This window comes from Anser cygnoides, chromosome Z (assembly GCF_040182565.1).
Source record: "Anser cygnoides isolate HZ-2024a breed goose chromosome Z, Taihu_goose_T2T_genome, whole genome shotgun sequence".
NCBI lineage: Eukaryota > Metazoa > Chordata > Aves > Anseriformes > Anatidae > Anser > Anser cygnoides.
The window spans coordinates 842603-859237 of NC_089912.1; the positions used below are offsets into that span (position 1 = coordinate 842603).

General features: G+C 38.3%; 1 protein-coding gene across 11 annotated transcripts in view; it reads right to left on the reverse strand.

Moving 5' to 3' along the window:
* Nucleotides 1-16635, reverse strand: part of CAST (calpastatin) — a 65767-nt gene that overhangs the window by 4681 nt on the left and 44451 nt on the right. For 7 of the 11 annotated variants that reach the window (XM_066989133.1, XM_048054729.2, XM_048054730.2 and 4 more), the window contains 12 exons: nt 16516-16563; nt 14406-14510; nt 14024-14125; nt 9957-10058; nt 8821-8904; nt 7970-8017; nt 7763-7858; nt 7083-7181; nt 5842-5943; nt 3434-3526; nt 2506-2559; nt 1951-2040 (listed from right to left, as the gene is read on the reverse strand). In XM_066989133.1, coding sequence (XP_066845234.1) covers nt 1951-2040; nt 2506-2559; nt 3434-3526; nt 5842-5943; nt 7083-7181; nt 7763-7858; nt 7970-8017; nt 8821-8904; nt 9957-10058; nt 14024-14125; nt 14406-14510; nt 16516-16563 — 1023 coding nt within the window. The remainder of the gene's footprint in view (nt 1-1950; nt 2041-2505; nt 2560-3433; nt 3527-5841; nt 5944-7082; nt 7182-7762; nt 7859-7969; nt 8018-8820; nt 8905-9956; nt 10059-14023; nt 14126-14405; nt 14511-16515; nt 16564-16635) is intronic. The other 4 variants (XM_048054732.2, XM_048054733.2, XM_048054734.2 and 1 more) reach the window with 2 other exon arrangements.

Here is a 16635-nt window from a genome sequence, read left to right on the forward strand (position 1 = left end):
CATTGCCTTTCAGAACCACCTTCCCATGGGGGATCTGGGAGTTAGTCCTCAATAAGCTGTCTCAGGATTCAGTGTCAAGGTGAACTCTTGGGAATTCCTCCCCCTCTCGAGGAGAAGGTTAACAGAACACATTGCGGGGGAGTTGATACGAACAAACCGATTTCTTCTAGTCCTCAAATACTCCTAGGCAGCAACACTTCAACACTTGTAGTAAGCCCTTTAGTTACATTCTTTGTAATACGTGGGCACCCGGGGGAAGGCTGGAATCCCCGCCAACCAGAAGATAAAAAAAATACATTCTTCTATGGGGACTGGATGGCTATGCAAACTTTTGCCACTCTGCAGTGATCAGGAGAGATATTTAGAAACAGCTACTTTCTCCCAGGAGTTAAATCTGATTTGAACTTTTCATTTCAAGGCTTCTTCCTCCCCTTAATCCCACCCTGAGGAAACAAACTCAAGCACAGAAGCACAGATGATTATAAGCAACATTTTAAGTATGAGCAAACTTATAATACACTCTCAGTAAGTAGGTACACTAGTAACTAGTGTAAGCTTAGGATGCTAATGCAGAATTTCACTTGGGAACTGGTTATGTTTCCACGGCTCTGTCTGTCCAACAGATTTAGTGTTTCACTACTAATAGACTGGCTTGCTCAAAGTTATATTAAATTCAAGCTTTATTTGTCTTGTGATTTTATTTTATTTTTTATTTTATTTTTTCTTTTTGCTTGCAGGAAGCAGGCAAGTCACTACTGCAGGGAAAAGGCAGGGATGGAGAGGCAGAGGTTAGTAGCAGATTAGAGATAACTGCAGCTCGTTTAACCATCTGGGTACAAAATGTCACCATTCCCTCTGCCGGGAGGTGAGGGACCAGCGCCTAGGATAGAACATGTCACATACAATGTAAGAGAACAAATGGCTAAAAAGAGGTGGTTACTGGTTCTTAACTACAGTTCGAGCACTTGTGGAAAACAAGGAGTCCAGGACTTCAGCTCCAACGTCCCACCAATTGCCCCAGAAGACACCCCTACCAAGGAGTCTTGTAAAATAACTGTAGATTCCTCCCCTGTGACAACAGGCACAGTGGAAGTCTCACAGCCATTCAAGTCATCTCCAAATGCAAATAGCAAATACCAGCAAGTAGCAAAAGTAGCAAAAAAAAAAAAAAAAGTAGCAAAAGTAGCAAATACCAGGTTAAGGATGATGGAGAGCAAGCAGAAAATGAGCCTCACAGTCTTGCTTCTTATCAAACAAATCTCAGTCTCCGTCATAGTCTTTTCCAGCACAACCATCCTTTCTCACTCATCTCTATCAACTATAGTACCATCCTTATGTTGGCAGACCTCCAAATTCATGCAGCTACCACTGCTACCTCAACTTCATATAGGCTTAACATTTACAGCACTTCCCTGGGAAAAGTCTGACAGGTATTTAAGATGATTCTATGACAAATACTACATTTCTCATTACAAAACCTCTTCAGTCCATTCCTTCATCTTTCTTGTTGGTGCTACAATTTTCCCTAACATACCTAAAACTCTTTTCTAATCCTAGTATTTCTCTGAAAGCCATCTTGAACTGTTTCTCATTTCCAGCCTACAACCATTGCTAGATAGTGCATGCCTTATTAAACACAGATTTCTCTACATCTTTTTTCTGACACCTGAATCTATACAAAACATGTTAATCAGAATTCTCTGCTTAAATCACTTCTCCAAGCTTGTCTTACTTCTCTAAAGGACACCAAATACCACTAGCCTGCCTTCTTCCTTTAGTACTCAGGAAGACACATCAAACTTCCTTTATAATACTAAGATAATCATTAAATTTTGACAGCACATTCCAAAGAGGATCCCTCTAAACCTAAACTGAGCTACAGCAAATAAAACTTTTACTAAGTAGTGGAAAACTATTTATTTTGCAAGTTATTAGCAGAAAATGTCCTACCTTTGAGTGCTGTGGTGTGGCAGGAGCATTTGCACAAGTATCAAAGTCACCTGATAGAGCATCGATAGCTGCAGACTCATCTGTAGGCTTCTGCAATAATGTTAATTCTGAAGTCATACAATATGCACTACTTTCTGACAGCTGAATTAATGTTTCAGGCATTTAAGACTGGCTTAATTATCCTTTTATTTAAATATCTATATATCTTAGCTCTAAACATATGTCAGAACAGAGACATCTATATTGGAGGTTTCCAAACTACACAATTGCTTTGAATATTGGACATTAGCATTAATAGCATAGTTGCCCATTTATTACGGATAGTTACTTTTAAGAAAAGTTTTACTGTGTACACCTATTTTTAGGTAGGTAAAAAAAATTACTATTACCTACTTGAGTAGGTAAAAAAGTTTTACTATTACCTACTGCATTCAATGGCATTTATGCGAGTTTGCAATAATGCAAACTTAAAGCCTCGAATTGACACTGCTTAAGAAAAAAAAAGATCAGAGCATACAACAAACTAACACAAAACAAAAGGAGAACAAATTTTACCTTTTGTTCTTTGTGTTTCAAAGCATCCTTTGGAGTTGGCTTTACAGGTTTACCCTTGGAAATAATAAAGATTTTATTCTCATTTTGATCTGGTCAGATTAGTTTTATGACATATAATGTGCTTTTACACATATTAAATAGGGAGTTTTCAGATCACCATGAAAGTTGAACCATTCCATACTCATTTCTTTATTACTTAAGCTGTGTGTTCAAGCCAGTTCACAACATATTTTCATGCTCCGTTACTTCATTATGTGTGTAATTTTGTCTGACTTTGTAGACTACTGGAAAAGTAGTTTCTTGATCTAGAAATGACCGAATCACTGTCAGAGTGGTCACTCATTACAGTGAATGTTAGTTCCACAGGGCTTCAGGTATATACCATGAAGGTTATACTTGTATATATTCTTCATCCTTAAACATGACGCTGCTTGGAAGGAATAGGCACTTTTAACTATAGTTTGCAAGTAGCTCCTGTTTGTGGGAGAATATAAACCAAGCTTCTTAAAGGGTGACACCCTTTTTTTGTTTACCTAGTTTTCTGGAACACCTAAGAAAATGAGACAGTATAACCGAAACCTGTACTGCCATATCTCCATCATGTTGACTGCTATTAGGTGGTTAAAATGACTAATCTGTTCAGTGTCCAATTCTAAAAAGTTAAAAAAAAAAAAAACAAGACATACACACCTTAGGTTGTTTTTGTTTGCCTTTTTTTTTTTAAATCAAATGCATGCACGGATATATACAGCTTCTCTAAGAACAGAATATTTGTGTGTTGAACCTTAATAAATATAGCACACACACTTACTCCCTTACCCAGTTTCGCTGTTCTCCCTCTAATTCCACAGAAAGACTGGCACATATGCACAAATTCCTAGTGTTGCAGTGAGGTAATTAATTAAAAATTAATAGAGTTTTTCCTTACCTGGTCACCTGACTCCAGAAGTTCTCGGTAGTCAGGTGGGATAGTATCATCTCTTTCTCCAAGTTTGTCTCTGTGTTCAGATTTAGACTTTTCCTGAAAGCATTTAATTTTAAACAACTTTAATACTTAGCTCTTTTGTTGCTATTTTGAGGTTTTAATATGCAATTGTATACTTAACGCATAGGTAGTTCTATATTGTGCATCATTTAACAGTTTGACAAATATGGTATTTGCCCAATTAGTCTGATGAATGTCAGAAACATTAGAAAGCAGTAAGTTGGAGTGTTCATTGTTAAAATTTATGAGGACAGCTGCCTTTTTTGAATTTAAAATTTCAAAACCACTGGAAAAAAGACCCATACGTTCATTTCACCATGAAGTGTGTTTCATGCCTGAAAGTTTTAAGATTACTAGCTCTCAACAGGTGATGGCATTTAGCAAGTTAAACATGTATATATGCAGCAGCATCCTAACATAAGAAAACAGTTATGTCAAATTTCAGAATAGAACATAATAGTTAAGTTGGAAGGGACCTTCAAAGATCAAGCCCAACTGCCTGAGCACTTCAGGGCTAGCCGAAAGTTAAAGCATATTAATGAGGTAATTGCCTAAACACCTCTTGAACACTGACAGGCACGGGGCAGCAATGACCTCTCTAGGAAGCCTGTTCCAGTGCCTGACCACAGTAAATAAATTTTTCCTGATGTCTGGTCTGAACCCCCTGCTGGCGCAGCTCTTTGCCATTCCCATCAGGGAGCAGAGATGGGCACCTCCCTCTGCGCTTCCCCTGCTCAAGACGTTGCAGAGTGCAACAAGATTGCCTCTTGGCCTTCCTTGCTCCAGACAAACCAAGTGTCTCTGGCCTTTCTTAACAGCAAATGCTTTCCGTACGTTTTTACCAGCTTTGCTGCCCTCCACAGGATGTTTTCCAGTACCTTAACATCCTTTTCATACTGTGGAGCCCACACAATACTCAAGGTGAGGCAGCACCAACACTAAACATAGTGGGACAATAACCTCTTCTGACCAGATGGATACGCTGTGCATAGTGCACCTCCATTTCAGGGTCTGCTCTACAAGAATGTGACTACAAGGAGTCAATCTGTACTATCAGACAGAATCTCAGCCATGCACCGAGGTTTTAAAACAAAGCTTGTGTTCTTGTAATACCTGAGCCATGCATCTCCGTACCTTTATAGCATAACCCAGAGCACTTGCCCACACGACACCTGGCCTATGTTTCATATCAGGCTTAGGAGCCAGAGTCATTTTCAAATACAACATAACTACAAGACACGACACCACAAGCTCCAAAAAAACACATCAAGGTTGGAAGCAGTTCCACTAAGCTTATTTTTCCATCTATAATTCTTCGAGCTCTGTCAAGTATACCATGCTGAATAAAACAGCTGGTTTAGATGCAAATAGGTTTTTAAGCATAGGGTTGAAGAATATTTTTTGTATTTGTAAATGCAGACATATTAAGGAACTCTTCTTTGTTTCTGAAAAAATGCAATCTGGTATGAACATTTTCTATGCCTTAAAAAAAAAAAAAACACATGAAAGCTGAGCTTTTACATCTCCGTTACCGCTGAGGCACAGGAGTCGCAGAAGTCTCAAATATCAAGCACTCACCGCCTTCCTATGACAAGGGACAACACTAACCAGACTGTAACCTTCATTAGGCAGCCAATCATCACCACACTGGGGCCTCATCTTAGATTAGAAACCTCCTAATTTCCATCCTAAATTTATTCATGGGCAGCATATGGTGATTTTACCCCACTAACAACCCTTTAAGTATTTCAGTTTACAGTTTACTGTAACTGTCATTATTACGCAGAGATGCATGTGATTTCCTTATTAGCAGAAAGGCTTTTACACAATTATACGAAGAAAGACGGAATGGAGACCAAATGAAGTCAAATCAATCAGAAACAAGCAAGCAGAAAAACAAAACTGATTAAATGAACATGTCCATTGATGAACTTGATGCATGTTGGGTTATAAAAGTCAATTAAGTTTGACAAAAAGAAAGCCACAAAATTATTTTAGAAACAAATGTCAGAGAATAAACTTGAATAATGACAATAAAAGGCACTGAAGTCAAATTACTGCAAATTTCCTGTAATATTTCAGCAATTACCTCCAAATGTCTGAAGTGTACAATTCAACATTTTTCACAAAAATCACAAAAAAACACAAAAAATGGTTAATTTGTCTACATGACAACATCAGTGTGTTTTTTTTCTAGTAACCTCCCTCCTGCATCTGAAAATCACAAGCCATGTACCCATATGAGTATATAAGAAGTATTTCAATATTCTATATTATTAAAAATCTTTAATAAATAAGGTAAATATCTCAACTGTTTTCAGCCAGCAAAATTTCAGAATGTTTTTTGTTACCTTTACTTTATCCACAACTGGTTTGTTCTCATCAGGGTCAGGTTCTCTCTGTCCCAAGGAATCAGACAGGAGATCCAAGGCTTCATCCATCTCTTTTCCTCCCTAATAAAGTATAAATACGTTTGTGAAAGCAAATCTGCTGTAAAAATATTTTTGCAAACTAATATAAATACTAACTAATGAACCAACAACTTCAGCGAACAATTGTCAGCTCTTCCTTTCTAATTGCAATGTAGTAATAACAAAAGATATCTGAATATTTAGACCTACAGAGAACATAATTTGAAGTAGGGGTTACAGAATTGATTTGAATGGCTTTGTTTTGTTACAAAACAGAACTAATGAGAACAGTTAAAATACTGTGGGTTTTTTTTTGTAGCTGTTATTCATTTTGCAAACATCATTATCACTGCAGATTAGTTGCTAAGAAAGTGTAAATCTGAATTAAAACTTATTAACATTTTATCTTCACAATATATATGGTCTTTTGCTAATTCACAGCACTTTTGTTCAAACACTGCTGAGAAAAATCTTTACTGTCGCAGGTGGGAGGAGCTTTAAATTTCCTTTTCAAAACACTAGAGGGAGCTCTCATTGCACAAATCAAGATGGAAAAAAGTACAGCCATGCAACATTACTGCTCAATGGAACTAAATAAAAATGGTATTAAGAGGAGGCCATAGAACTGCTTGTGCCTTCATTGACCTTGAATTCCTTTATTTTCAGGCTTAAAAGATGACTTCGCCACTATGATGACGACTACTCTATTATTATTTGCAATGTTGTTATTATCTAACTAAAAAAAGAATGATGTGGCTCACTTAAAAGCCCAAGCCTAAAAATGAAACCACTTGCACATAGCTAACTATCTGCATCTACCCATAGAAATGAAATGCACAAATCCGCTAATGTCCTCTGTAATTCTGGAGGAATCAGCACGGGATTGGGCACCTCCTTTTCCAAGTGCAGGCAAGGGGTTTTCAAAAGCAGCCTGAAATACAACATTAAGCGATATTAAGACGAAATGGACAGAACAGTCTTCACATTCTGTTGAAGATGAAGTATCAATAAAACCTCAAACTTTTTTTCTCCAGAGGAAACATCTTCTTTCCCCTCAATAACCAGTATTTACAATAAATCATTTAACTTTACAACAATCTATATTTGTGCAACTGTCCTAATCACACTCCCTTCAATTTTTCCTTTCTTTGAAATAAGTATCTAGAGAAAATGCTGCTTACTGATGTGGAAGGTAGAGAAGCTGCTGAGTGCACTGAGGAAACTGTAGCAGCAGAGATAACATCTGAGGAATCGTCAGGCTTTTTACCCTCCTTGGTTTTCTGAAACAAGACACAGCATTGTTACTAATAGAGAGGACTAAGAGGAAAAATATTTATCAAATTCCATGCATTTGAAATGCAATGCCTGAACAGTTTATTTCAAGGACTTTATTTTACTTTGAAGCTCAACTTTTTTCAGATTGAAACTCCTTCCTGAGAAGCACAGTGCAGGTGTTTTGCATCTCAGTTTGTTCGTGTTCAGTCTTGCATCTCAACTACTGAGTCAAACCCTGGCATAGCTAAGTTGAAGGCAAGTTTTGTAGAACTTCAGAGGAACTAAGATTTCACCAAGACCATCTACATCTCTAAGTAACATTTTTAAAAGTTCAAGCACTACATAGGCAAGCAACTGGTAGAAAGATATGACAGCTTATTTACCTAGGTGTGTTGTTTTTTGTTTTTTGGTTTTTTTTTTAAACTATTATTACAGTCCTGCTCTCTGTCCTATTATTTCACTGCAACAAAATTAAAAAATATATTTATTCAAGAAAATTTATGTAAAATTTAAGGGAAACTCAAAAACCTCAGGGTTACTGAAATTACATGAAGATAGAACATTTTCAGAAAACAAATATACTCACCTTTTTTACACTTGGTGCAGGTAGTGGTGCAGATTGTGCTGGAGAACAGGAAAAACCTTTCGTCAAACCCTCTAACAAATCATTTTCACTCATCGGCTATCATTGAAAAGAGAAAAAAAAATGTCATCAGGTAACAGTATATCCCCATTTTAAAACTAATGAATGAAGCATTCCAAATACATCTATATTCACTTTTTTTTTTTTTACCTGGAACTCTTTTTCAGGTTTTAGTGGCAGTGGTTTTCCATCTTTATCCTAGAAAAGAAAAATCCTCTTGCATTAATCCAAGTAGTCCTTAAATGACCATACAATATGAGAACTCTGAGAGAACTGACTTAATGACAGATAACACTATATACAAGGAATAAGAAATGATCTAACCAGTAACCTCTAGCATTTTCTACTGTTATCCAAAGTGTCATTTAAAAAAAAAAAAAAACAAGCTCCTGTAACTTAAAAACATAACGACCGCTTAAAAGCGATGCAGTGTGTTGGATTCTGAGCTTCCCTATTTTGTGCTTCAACTGCCATGGAAGTAGCAGAATTAAGTAAAAACCCCACCTTCCAGGTTTATAGCAATATTGCTGGACACGGGAGTCCAGGAAGGCCATGTCTTTTCACATTGGCATCTATGGCAGGCGTTGTGCAAGTCCTGGCTATAACTAAGCAACCCATTTATGTCAAGTGAGTTATATGGTGATGTCTGTAAAAATACCGACTTGAAGCTTGTTGGTTTGCCTTTTTATTTTCTAAAGAGCAGCTTTAACTAATCACAATTTATCAAATTCTACAGCACAAAAAAATAATGAAAGACTCAGTGAACTAATCTCAGACAAAATTACTCATACGTAGGTACTTGCATTTGAACCATTTCTGTGCCTATGTAGGCATCTAATGAAAGATGTCAGATATTCAGGAACTACAAAACACCATTTTTATACACCATAAAAATGCCTGAAGTAAACAAACATTTCAAAACGAGAGAGTTCCAGTTTCAAGCATGTACACTGAAGAATGAAAGGTGTTTAAAGACTAAAAGAGCATAGTAAATAAATTACTTTTGCATCTGTTAATCTGTACTCTGGAGGAATTGTTTCTTCATCTTCCCCCAGTTTTTTGTGTTCTTCCTGCTTGTTTTTCTCCTTTTAAGGCAAAATAAAAATAGTACGAATAAAAACCAAATAACCACATCACAACAGAAACGCATAAGCAAGCTTTCAGTGTCTTCATTCTACTGATTCCAATTAATCTAATTCAGTGCCACTGCCGAATGAAAAAAATTCACGGAAATTCAGAGAGCCTTCTTGAAAAAGGCTTCATTTCTCTTTGTGTTTCTTCCTGCATTTGGTGGGACTAGATCCACCTATTACAATGAAGACCAACAGAGTAAAGACAAGCACGGGCCAATGGCAAAATAGCAGTGTACCTCTGAGCCATAATTCTTGATTTTATTTCAACTGCATTCAACAGCTACCTGGATTGGCATTCAAAGGAAGCCTAAGCAAAGAATGCAGTAGCCAGATCCATAAAGGACTCCTCCCCATACAAGTTACATTGGAAGATGATCAGTAAAAAAAAAAAAAAAAAGAAAACGTAGTGAAGCTAACTTTGAGAACTTCTTACTGACACAGTTCCAGCATACTATAAAGTCCTTTCTTTGTGGCTACACTCAATAATTTGAGTAAAAAATAAAAAAAATAAAAAATATTAGATTGTGGCTACAAACAGCATTCCCTTACACAGAGTATGCATATTCCTGTGATGTACTTTAGCCTCCACGTTAAAATAACAAGACCAGTGACAAAAAACAAGTTTTATATGCTATTCTTAATTTAAAGAACTTATCATAAACATGTTCCCTGTTGAAAATAGACTAAATTACACACTAGCTCTGATGTGTGTGTTAATTCTGTATTGTTTCAGCAGTAGGATGCTAAGCAAATTTGGTTTCCAGAAGCTGAGGGAAGATAATGTAGTAGAGTACTGTTATGGGCACAAAGATTAAGAAAATGTACTCACTATTCAAATCCTACTAGTATTTCCTAAATAGAATACAACTGGTTTCACCAGTAAATTTTGTTTTTAAAAAGTGACAATGTTATATCCAACTTCTTTAGCCTGTGGAAATAGGTAATCAGTAATGCTGAAGATAAGTACATCAACAGGGTATTTTTGAGATCTGATTATTTTCTACCTTAACTTTGTCTACAGCAGGTTTCGCTTCTTCTGGATCAGGCTTCTTCTTTGCTAGGCTACTGGACAAGGCTTCCAGTGCTTCATCTGTCACATGACCAACCTACAAGAGTATCAATACAGTAAAATATAATTCTTAGCCTGGAATTCAGCTGCAGATGAAGAAACTTGTTTATGCACTACAACTGACAGCCACGCATTACTAGAGATAAAATCTGATAAGTAAACTAAAAATCTATAATGCTTCCCTTCCCAGTTGTGTCCACATACATGGGACCTGCTGAGTTCAAGGTGTTTATAACTCAATCACTGGATTTAGTACAAGAGCATGAATTTAGTCTTTGAACTATTGGATTTTTATGCCTCTATTCAATTTATTGTATTAGAGATTGTATTAGATCATTTTATTTGTACACATGATTAACTTTATTAAAATGAAGACTAATAGCAGTGTTCTGGGTTTTAAGATATACTCTGTTAATCGGCTTCTCCAAACATCCCTGTTGATAAATATAAATCCTGATCTTTTAATACCGTCATTATTTTGTTTCAGGGTTTTCAGAGTCTAGGACAAGTTGTTGAAACATACTAGTACCATTAGAGAAGGAATTAAGAGTTTCTCTGATTCCCATGCCTACTTTGCAGTCCAACTCTATGAAGAAATTCTTCTGCCTCCTGGCTTTGAAACTGCAAGAAAATTCTTAATTTCCATCCTGCTTCGCTGGTCTGTAAGTCCTCTGGCTAGCTTCGACACTTGCCTGCCCTCAGAAATGCTGTACTATATTCAAGTTATCACACTTTCCCATATTCTTCTGAGAGCTAAAACTTGGCTACCATACCATCAATGACCAAATCAGCTAGAAAAGATAAGGATGCGGATTCTGAAGATGTTGGTAGAGGAAAGACAAAAAAATAAATAAATTAGTTTAGAAAAGTTATTCTGATGTCACTTTTCTGTTTTCTAATGGCAAGTTAGGGATAACAAAAAATAAGAATTATTATCAGTGCTTTGATTTGATATGTAAAGCTTTGAAGGACAGAATGCTGGTAGGCTTGTTAAATTGTGCTTAATGCCCAGCTTTCTCAGTATCTGCTTTGTCTGCATTTGTCTTAAACATGCTTTAAGCAGTTTTTCTGGCATTCCTTTTTAATAATTAAAAATTGCATGTTTTAGGTTAGAATTGTATTCTGTAAATGTCTGGCTGAGAAGTCTTGTAACTCATAAATGTCACATCATTTTTTCCCTGAGGAATAACATTAGAAACAGCTCCATTAAGCAGGGAATGACCTCTGTTATTTTTTTTTTTGTGTTCAGTTTAATGTTTCCACTTTTTCTACTGTTTTTATATCTCAAATATGTATGTGCTGTATACTTACCGTGTCTTTTGAGACTACTGTGGTGTGGCTTGGTAGCTGCTCAGTAGCAGCTAGTTCTAGTTTTCATTCCTGATTCAGATTTCAATTAAGTGTCTTAATTTATTCAAGTACTAAAAATTTTGAAACTTATCTAAAAAGTTACATTATGCATCAGTGTAAAGTCATCACTTCTCAGGAAGAGTAGTCAGGCATTGGAACGGGATGGGTTGCCCAGGGAAGTGGCAGAGTCACCATCCCCGGGGGGTGTTTAAGGAAAGGCTGGACCTGGTGCTTTGGAACATGGTTCAGTGGGTGATATTGGTGGTAGGAGGATGGTTGGACCAGATGATCTTGGAGGTCTTTTCCAACCTTAACGATTCTATGATTCTGTGTAAAGGAACACTGATCAGTGTCTCCTCTGTAAATAGAGTTCTTCTTTCCAGAGATCCACTGACAGCTAAAATGTTCTAAAGGGTCAATTTTTTGTCCAGATTTTAATCCCCTTGTCAGGGATCTGCTCAGTAGAGTACCATGGGAGAAGTCTTGGAGGACAGAGGGGCCCGCCCAAGAAAGCTGTTTGATATTCAAGGATATTCACCTCCTCCAAGCTCAGGAGCGATGCATCCCGACACAGAAGAAGTCAGGCAACAATGCCAGGATGCCTCCATAGATGAACAAGGAGCTCCTGGCCAAACTCAAGCAGAAAAAGGAGACCTACGGAGGGTGGAAGAAAGGACATGTAGCCTGGGAGGGATCCAGACACACTGTCCAAATAGCTGGGAATCAGGTTAGGAAAGCTAAAGCACTGACAGAATTAAATCTGGAAAGGGACATCAAGTGCCAGAAAGGCTTCTGTAGGTACATCAGTGATAAAAGGAAAACAAGGGGAAAAAGTGAGCCCTCTGCTGAAGGGAACAGGAGACATGGTTACCCGTGATATGGAGAAAGCTGAGGTACTCAATGACTTTTTTCCCCTCAGTCTTCACTGGCAAGAGCTCCAGTCACACAGCCAAGGCAAAGGCAGGGACTGAGAGAACGAAGAACTGCCCACTGTAGGAAAAGATCAAGTTCGAGACCATCTAAGGAACCTGAAGGTGCACAAGTCAATGGGACCTGAGGAACTGGCAGACGTAGCTGCTAAGGCACTGTCCATCATATCTGAGAAATCGTGGCAGTCCAGTGAAGTTCCCAGTGAATGGAAGAGGGGAAACATAACCCCCATTTTTTAAAAAGGGAAAGAAGAAGACCCATGGAACTACAGGGCAGTCAGACTCATCTCTGAGCCAAGCAAGATCATGGAGCAAATCCTCCTGGAAACTCTGCTAAGGCACATGGACAATAAGGAGGTGAGGGATGATAGTCAATGTGGCTTCACTAAAGGCAGATCGTGCCTGACAAAGCGGTGGCCTTCTACGACGGGGTTACATAATTGGTGGATAGGGGAAAAGCAAGTGACATCATCTACCTGGACTTGTGCAAAGCATTTGGCATTGTCCTGCACAATATCCTCATCTCTCAGTTGGAGAGACATGGATTTGATGGATGGACCACTCAGTGGGGAAGGAATTGGCTGGATGGACACACTCAAGTTGCGGTCAATGGTTCAATGTACGGCTGGAGACCAGTGATGAGTGGTGTTCCTGAGGGGTCAGTATTGGGAGTAGCACTACTTAACAACTTTGTCGGAGACCCTCATAAAGTTTACAGACTTAATGTGTGTGTGTGGCACTGTCAACACGCTGGAGGGAAGGGATGTCATCCAGGAGAACCTTGACAAGCCAGGGAGGTGGGCTTGTGTGAAACTCATGGGATTCAACAAGACCACGTGCAAGGTCCTGCATCTGGGCTGAGGCAATCCCAAGCACAAATACAGGCTGGGCAGAGGATGGATCGAGAGCAGCCCTGAGGAGAAGGACCTGAGGGTGTTGGTTGATGAGAAGCTCACCATGAGCCAGCAATGTGTGCCTGCAGCTCAGAAAGCCAACCATACCCTAGGTTGCACCAACAGCAGCATGGCCAGCAGGGCGAGGGAGGGGATTGTCCCCCTTTGCTCTGCTCTCGTGAGACCCCACCTGGAGCCTTGCGTTCAGCTCTGGGCCCCAGCACAAGGAGGGCACAGAAGTATTAGAACGAGTCCAGAGGAGGCCATGAGGATGATTAAGGGCTGGAGCACCTCTCCTACAAAGACAGGCTAAGATAGTTGGGGTTGGTCAGCCTGGAGAAAAAAAGAATCCAGAGAGACCTTATAGTTAGCCTTCTGGTACCTAAAAGGGGGCTATAGAAAAGGCAAGAAAGAGGGATTCTTTATCAGGGAGTGATAAACTGAAAGAGGGTAGGTTTAGATTAGGTATAAGGAAGAAATTATTGACTCTGAGTGTGGTGAGGCCCTGACCCAGGCTGCCCAGAGAAGCTGTGGATGCCCCATGTGCCCAAGACAAGGCTGGATGGGGTTTTGGGCAACCTGGTTTGGTGGGAGGTTTCCCTTCCCATGGCAGGGGGTTGGAACTGGGTGCTCTGTCAGCTCCCTTCCAACCCAAACCATTCTATTGTTCTATGATTCTATTGTATTTTTGAAAGCACCCATCCTTCATGACTCAACTCTACTGAGGAAGAGTACGTAATCCTGAAATAACCGTCTTGACAATATGCTGTACCGTTGCATAAACGAAGCACTGAGTTTTCCTTTAGCTCCTGCTGAGACTAACTACTCACTGATGACACAGATGCTGGAGCTGAAGACTGCACAGTGCAGGCTGTGGCACGAGGGACTACTTCATCCTTTGTAGTCTTTGCAGACTCAGGAGCTGACGATTTCTGAAACATAACAGTTGCACTGCATTTTACTGAATATGCTCAGAAACCCCATATATACCTGTTTTTTTTTGGTTTGTTTTAATTACAGTACAAAATAATGAAAAATGAATTTAAAGATAGTTATCATTCTATTAAGAACTAAATTGCAAGCAGAGTTCTTATAATGCACTGAAAGCAACGGGAAAGAAAACAAAATATATTTTCTTGAATGAACAGTAGCATTATCCAGCTGTAAAAAAGCTGTCAGAGTCAGGATTGTATGTGAACTAGAGAGACATACTTTGGATGTGCTGCTGGCCTTCATTGGTTTGGATTGTTCTGCAGGCTGTGCAGGGCAGGCAAAGTCTTTTGAAAATTCATCAACAAGGTCAGATTCACTCAAAGGCTGCAAAAAAGGACATATGTGTTATGGGTGACTCGCTGTCTATTTTTAATGTATTTTTCCAAGAATTATACTTCAACTTTTAGGAAAGCAAACGAACTTTTGTAGCCTGCGCTAAAATAACCCTTCACAGTCACATCCAACAACATGAATTTCACAGAGCACAGAACTAAATATATATATATTATATATATCTTTTTTTTTTTCCAGAATGAGTCAGTTGCTTTGTTATTAAAAGCCAATATAATGTAGAGATTATTCAAGATTTAGAGAATATTATGTTCAATACTGTTTACTGGGCTACTGAAAATGAAAATGTAACCTCCTAATTAGAAAAAAAAAGAATAATAATGTTTACTGGCTAATATTTACTATAACAACATCATGTTGTTACAACACTTCAAGTATAAATTTTATAGGTACAGGAAAGCAGCAGGATCAGGTTCTGATTCTCCTTTTTTCCCCCAGTATGAGTACAGTTCCCTTAGATGGAACTTTTCTTACAAAAGTAATCCCACTATATGTGCTTAAGGGCATGCAAAATAGAGACCCAAATTACTAGAAGCTCCAGCTGAAATCAAGAAGGAATAAGAACTTTGCATTCCTATGGAATTGAGAAAGAGATAGTAAGCGATTGAAGATTTGTCAGCTAGTGACATTTTTATTATTTTTTCTGCTTTTAGTTTCACAGATCTACATTACCGATGACATCATAGAAATACTGGCAAACAACTTGCTGAGAACTGCCTTCTTCAAATTATAAATAGTGAGATAGCACAGAAAACAATAGCACAAGATAGATACTTCTGTCATTCACTTACAGATCAAATACTCAGTGATATTTGTGTCCCAGACTGATAGGGGTAGAAGAGCAAAGGAATATTTATTCTTCTGCTAACCCCTTCATTCTTTTGCCATAAGACCTCATGATTCTGAGCTTACCTCCTGTTTTGCTTTGGCTCTGAACCTCAGTCAAACTATCAACCAACCTCCTTTAACTCCTACCATGCTCTTTTGTAACTTTTCTTTCTGGACATCTTTTGTCTTATGCTCCCTGTGAAACAAGAGGACTTGTCTCCTAACATTAGTATCCGGTTCCCTCAACGCATAGCTGCTCTTTTTTTTCCTTACGATGTTTGGCAGGTGGTCCTCTGCGCAGCTGTCAAACATCAACTACTCAGACTGCTGAATGTCTATGATGTGACAGACGCAAATTTATAGAGACAAAGTCTTTTTGTCACCACCTTTGCATTCCTCCGTACTTCAAGCCTGAATAACACATTTCTGTTACAAACGCACTGTTACATTCTCAGTCAGATTGGTCCTGACCTTCACACTCATTTTAGCTAACTGTACTTTTCCAATTCTAGCCCAGATATTTTGGCAGCACTCCTTAAGTCACAGTATTTCATTTCTTTTCTTTTCAGTGCCTTTTCTTTTCCTATTTTTTTTTTTGCTTTCTTCCTGTGTACTTTCTAGTAACCTTTAAGCTTTTCTTTTAATCTGTTCAATCTATTTTGCACGTTTTAGGCCACAATGGAGATTATTCTTATGAAATCCAAGTTGTTCCCTGTGATTAGGAAAATGACTGCAATATTTTTTTTCCTTCTTTCCAATTGTATTACTTTACATCTGATGGTTAACTGTCAAGAAAACAGACTTTCCTGCCTCAACTCTCTCTCTGTCCTTCAACAGCTTCAATGTACATCTACAGGTTACCCTAAACAAACCCTTTGATACAGCTTTTCTTTGTGTTAGCAGTCATTTCCATAATTCTGCAATGTCTTAGTAATCTCTAAATCCTTTTCTATGATCTCTTCATTCACAGTCGGTGAATTTCAGTAAAAACAGCTTCCACTTCACCCTTCAGATTAGCATGTTTTATGCAATGAAGTAAACACACAAACAGATTAAGAGACTTACATAACGGCACAGAGAGAAGTGATGACAGAGGGGGGAGAAAACAGGGTATCTATTCACACTCCTACAGTATTGTCAGTTTTCTAACCTTAGGTTTTTCTTCAGGCTTTGGCAATATTGGTTTTCCATCTTTATCCTAAAAGTGAAGAAAGTATGTATTACTGACATTTTTGCATTGTTATAAGAGGTGTCATACTCCATAATCAGT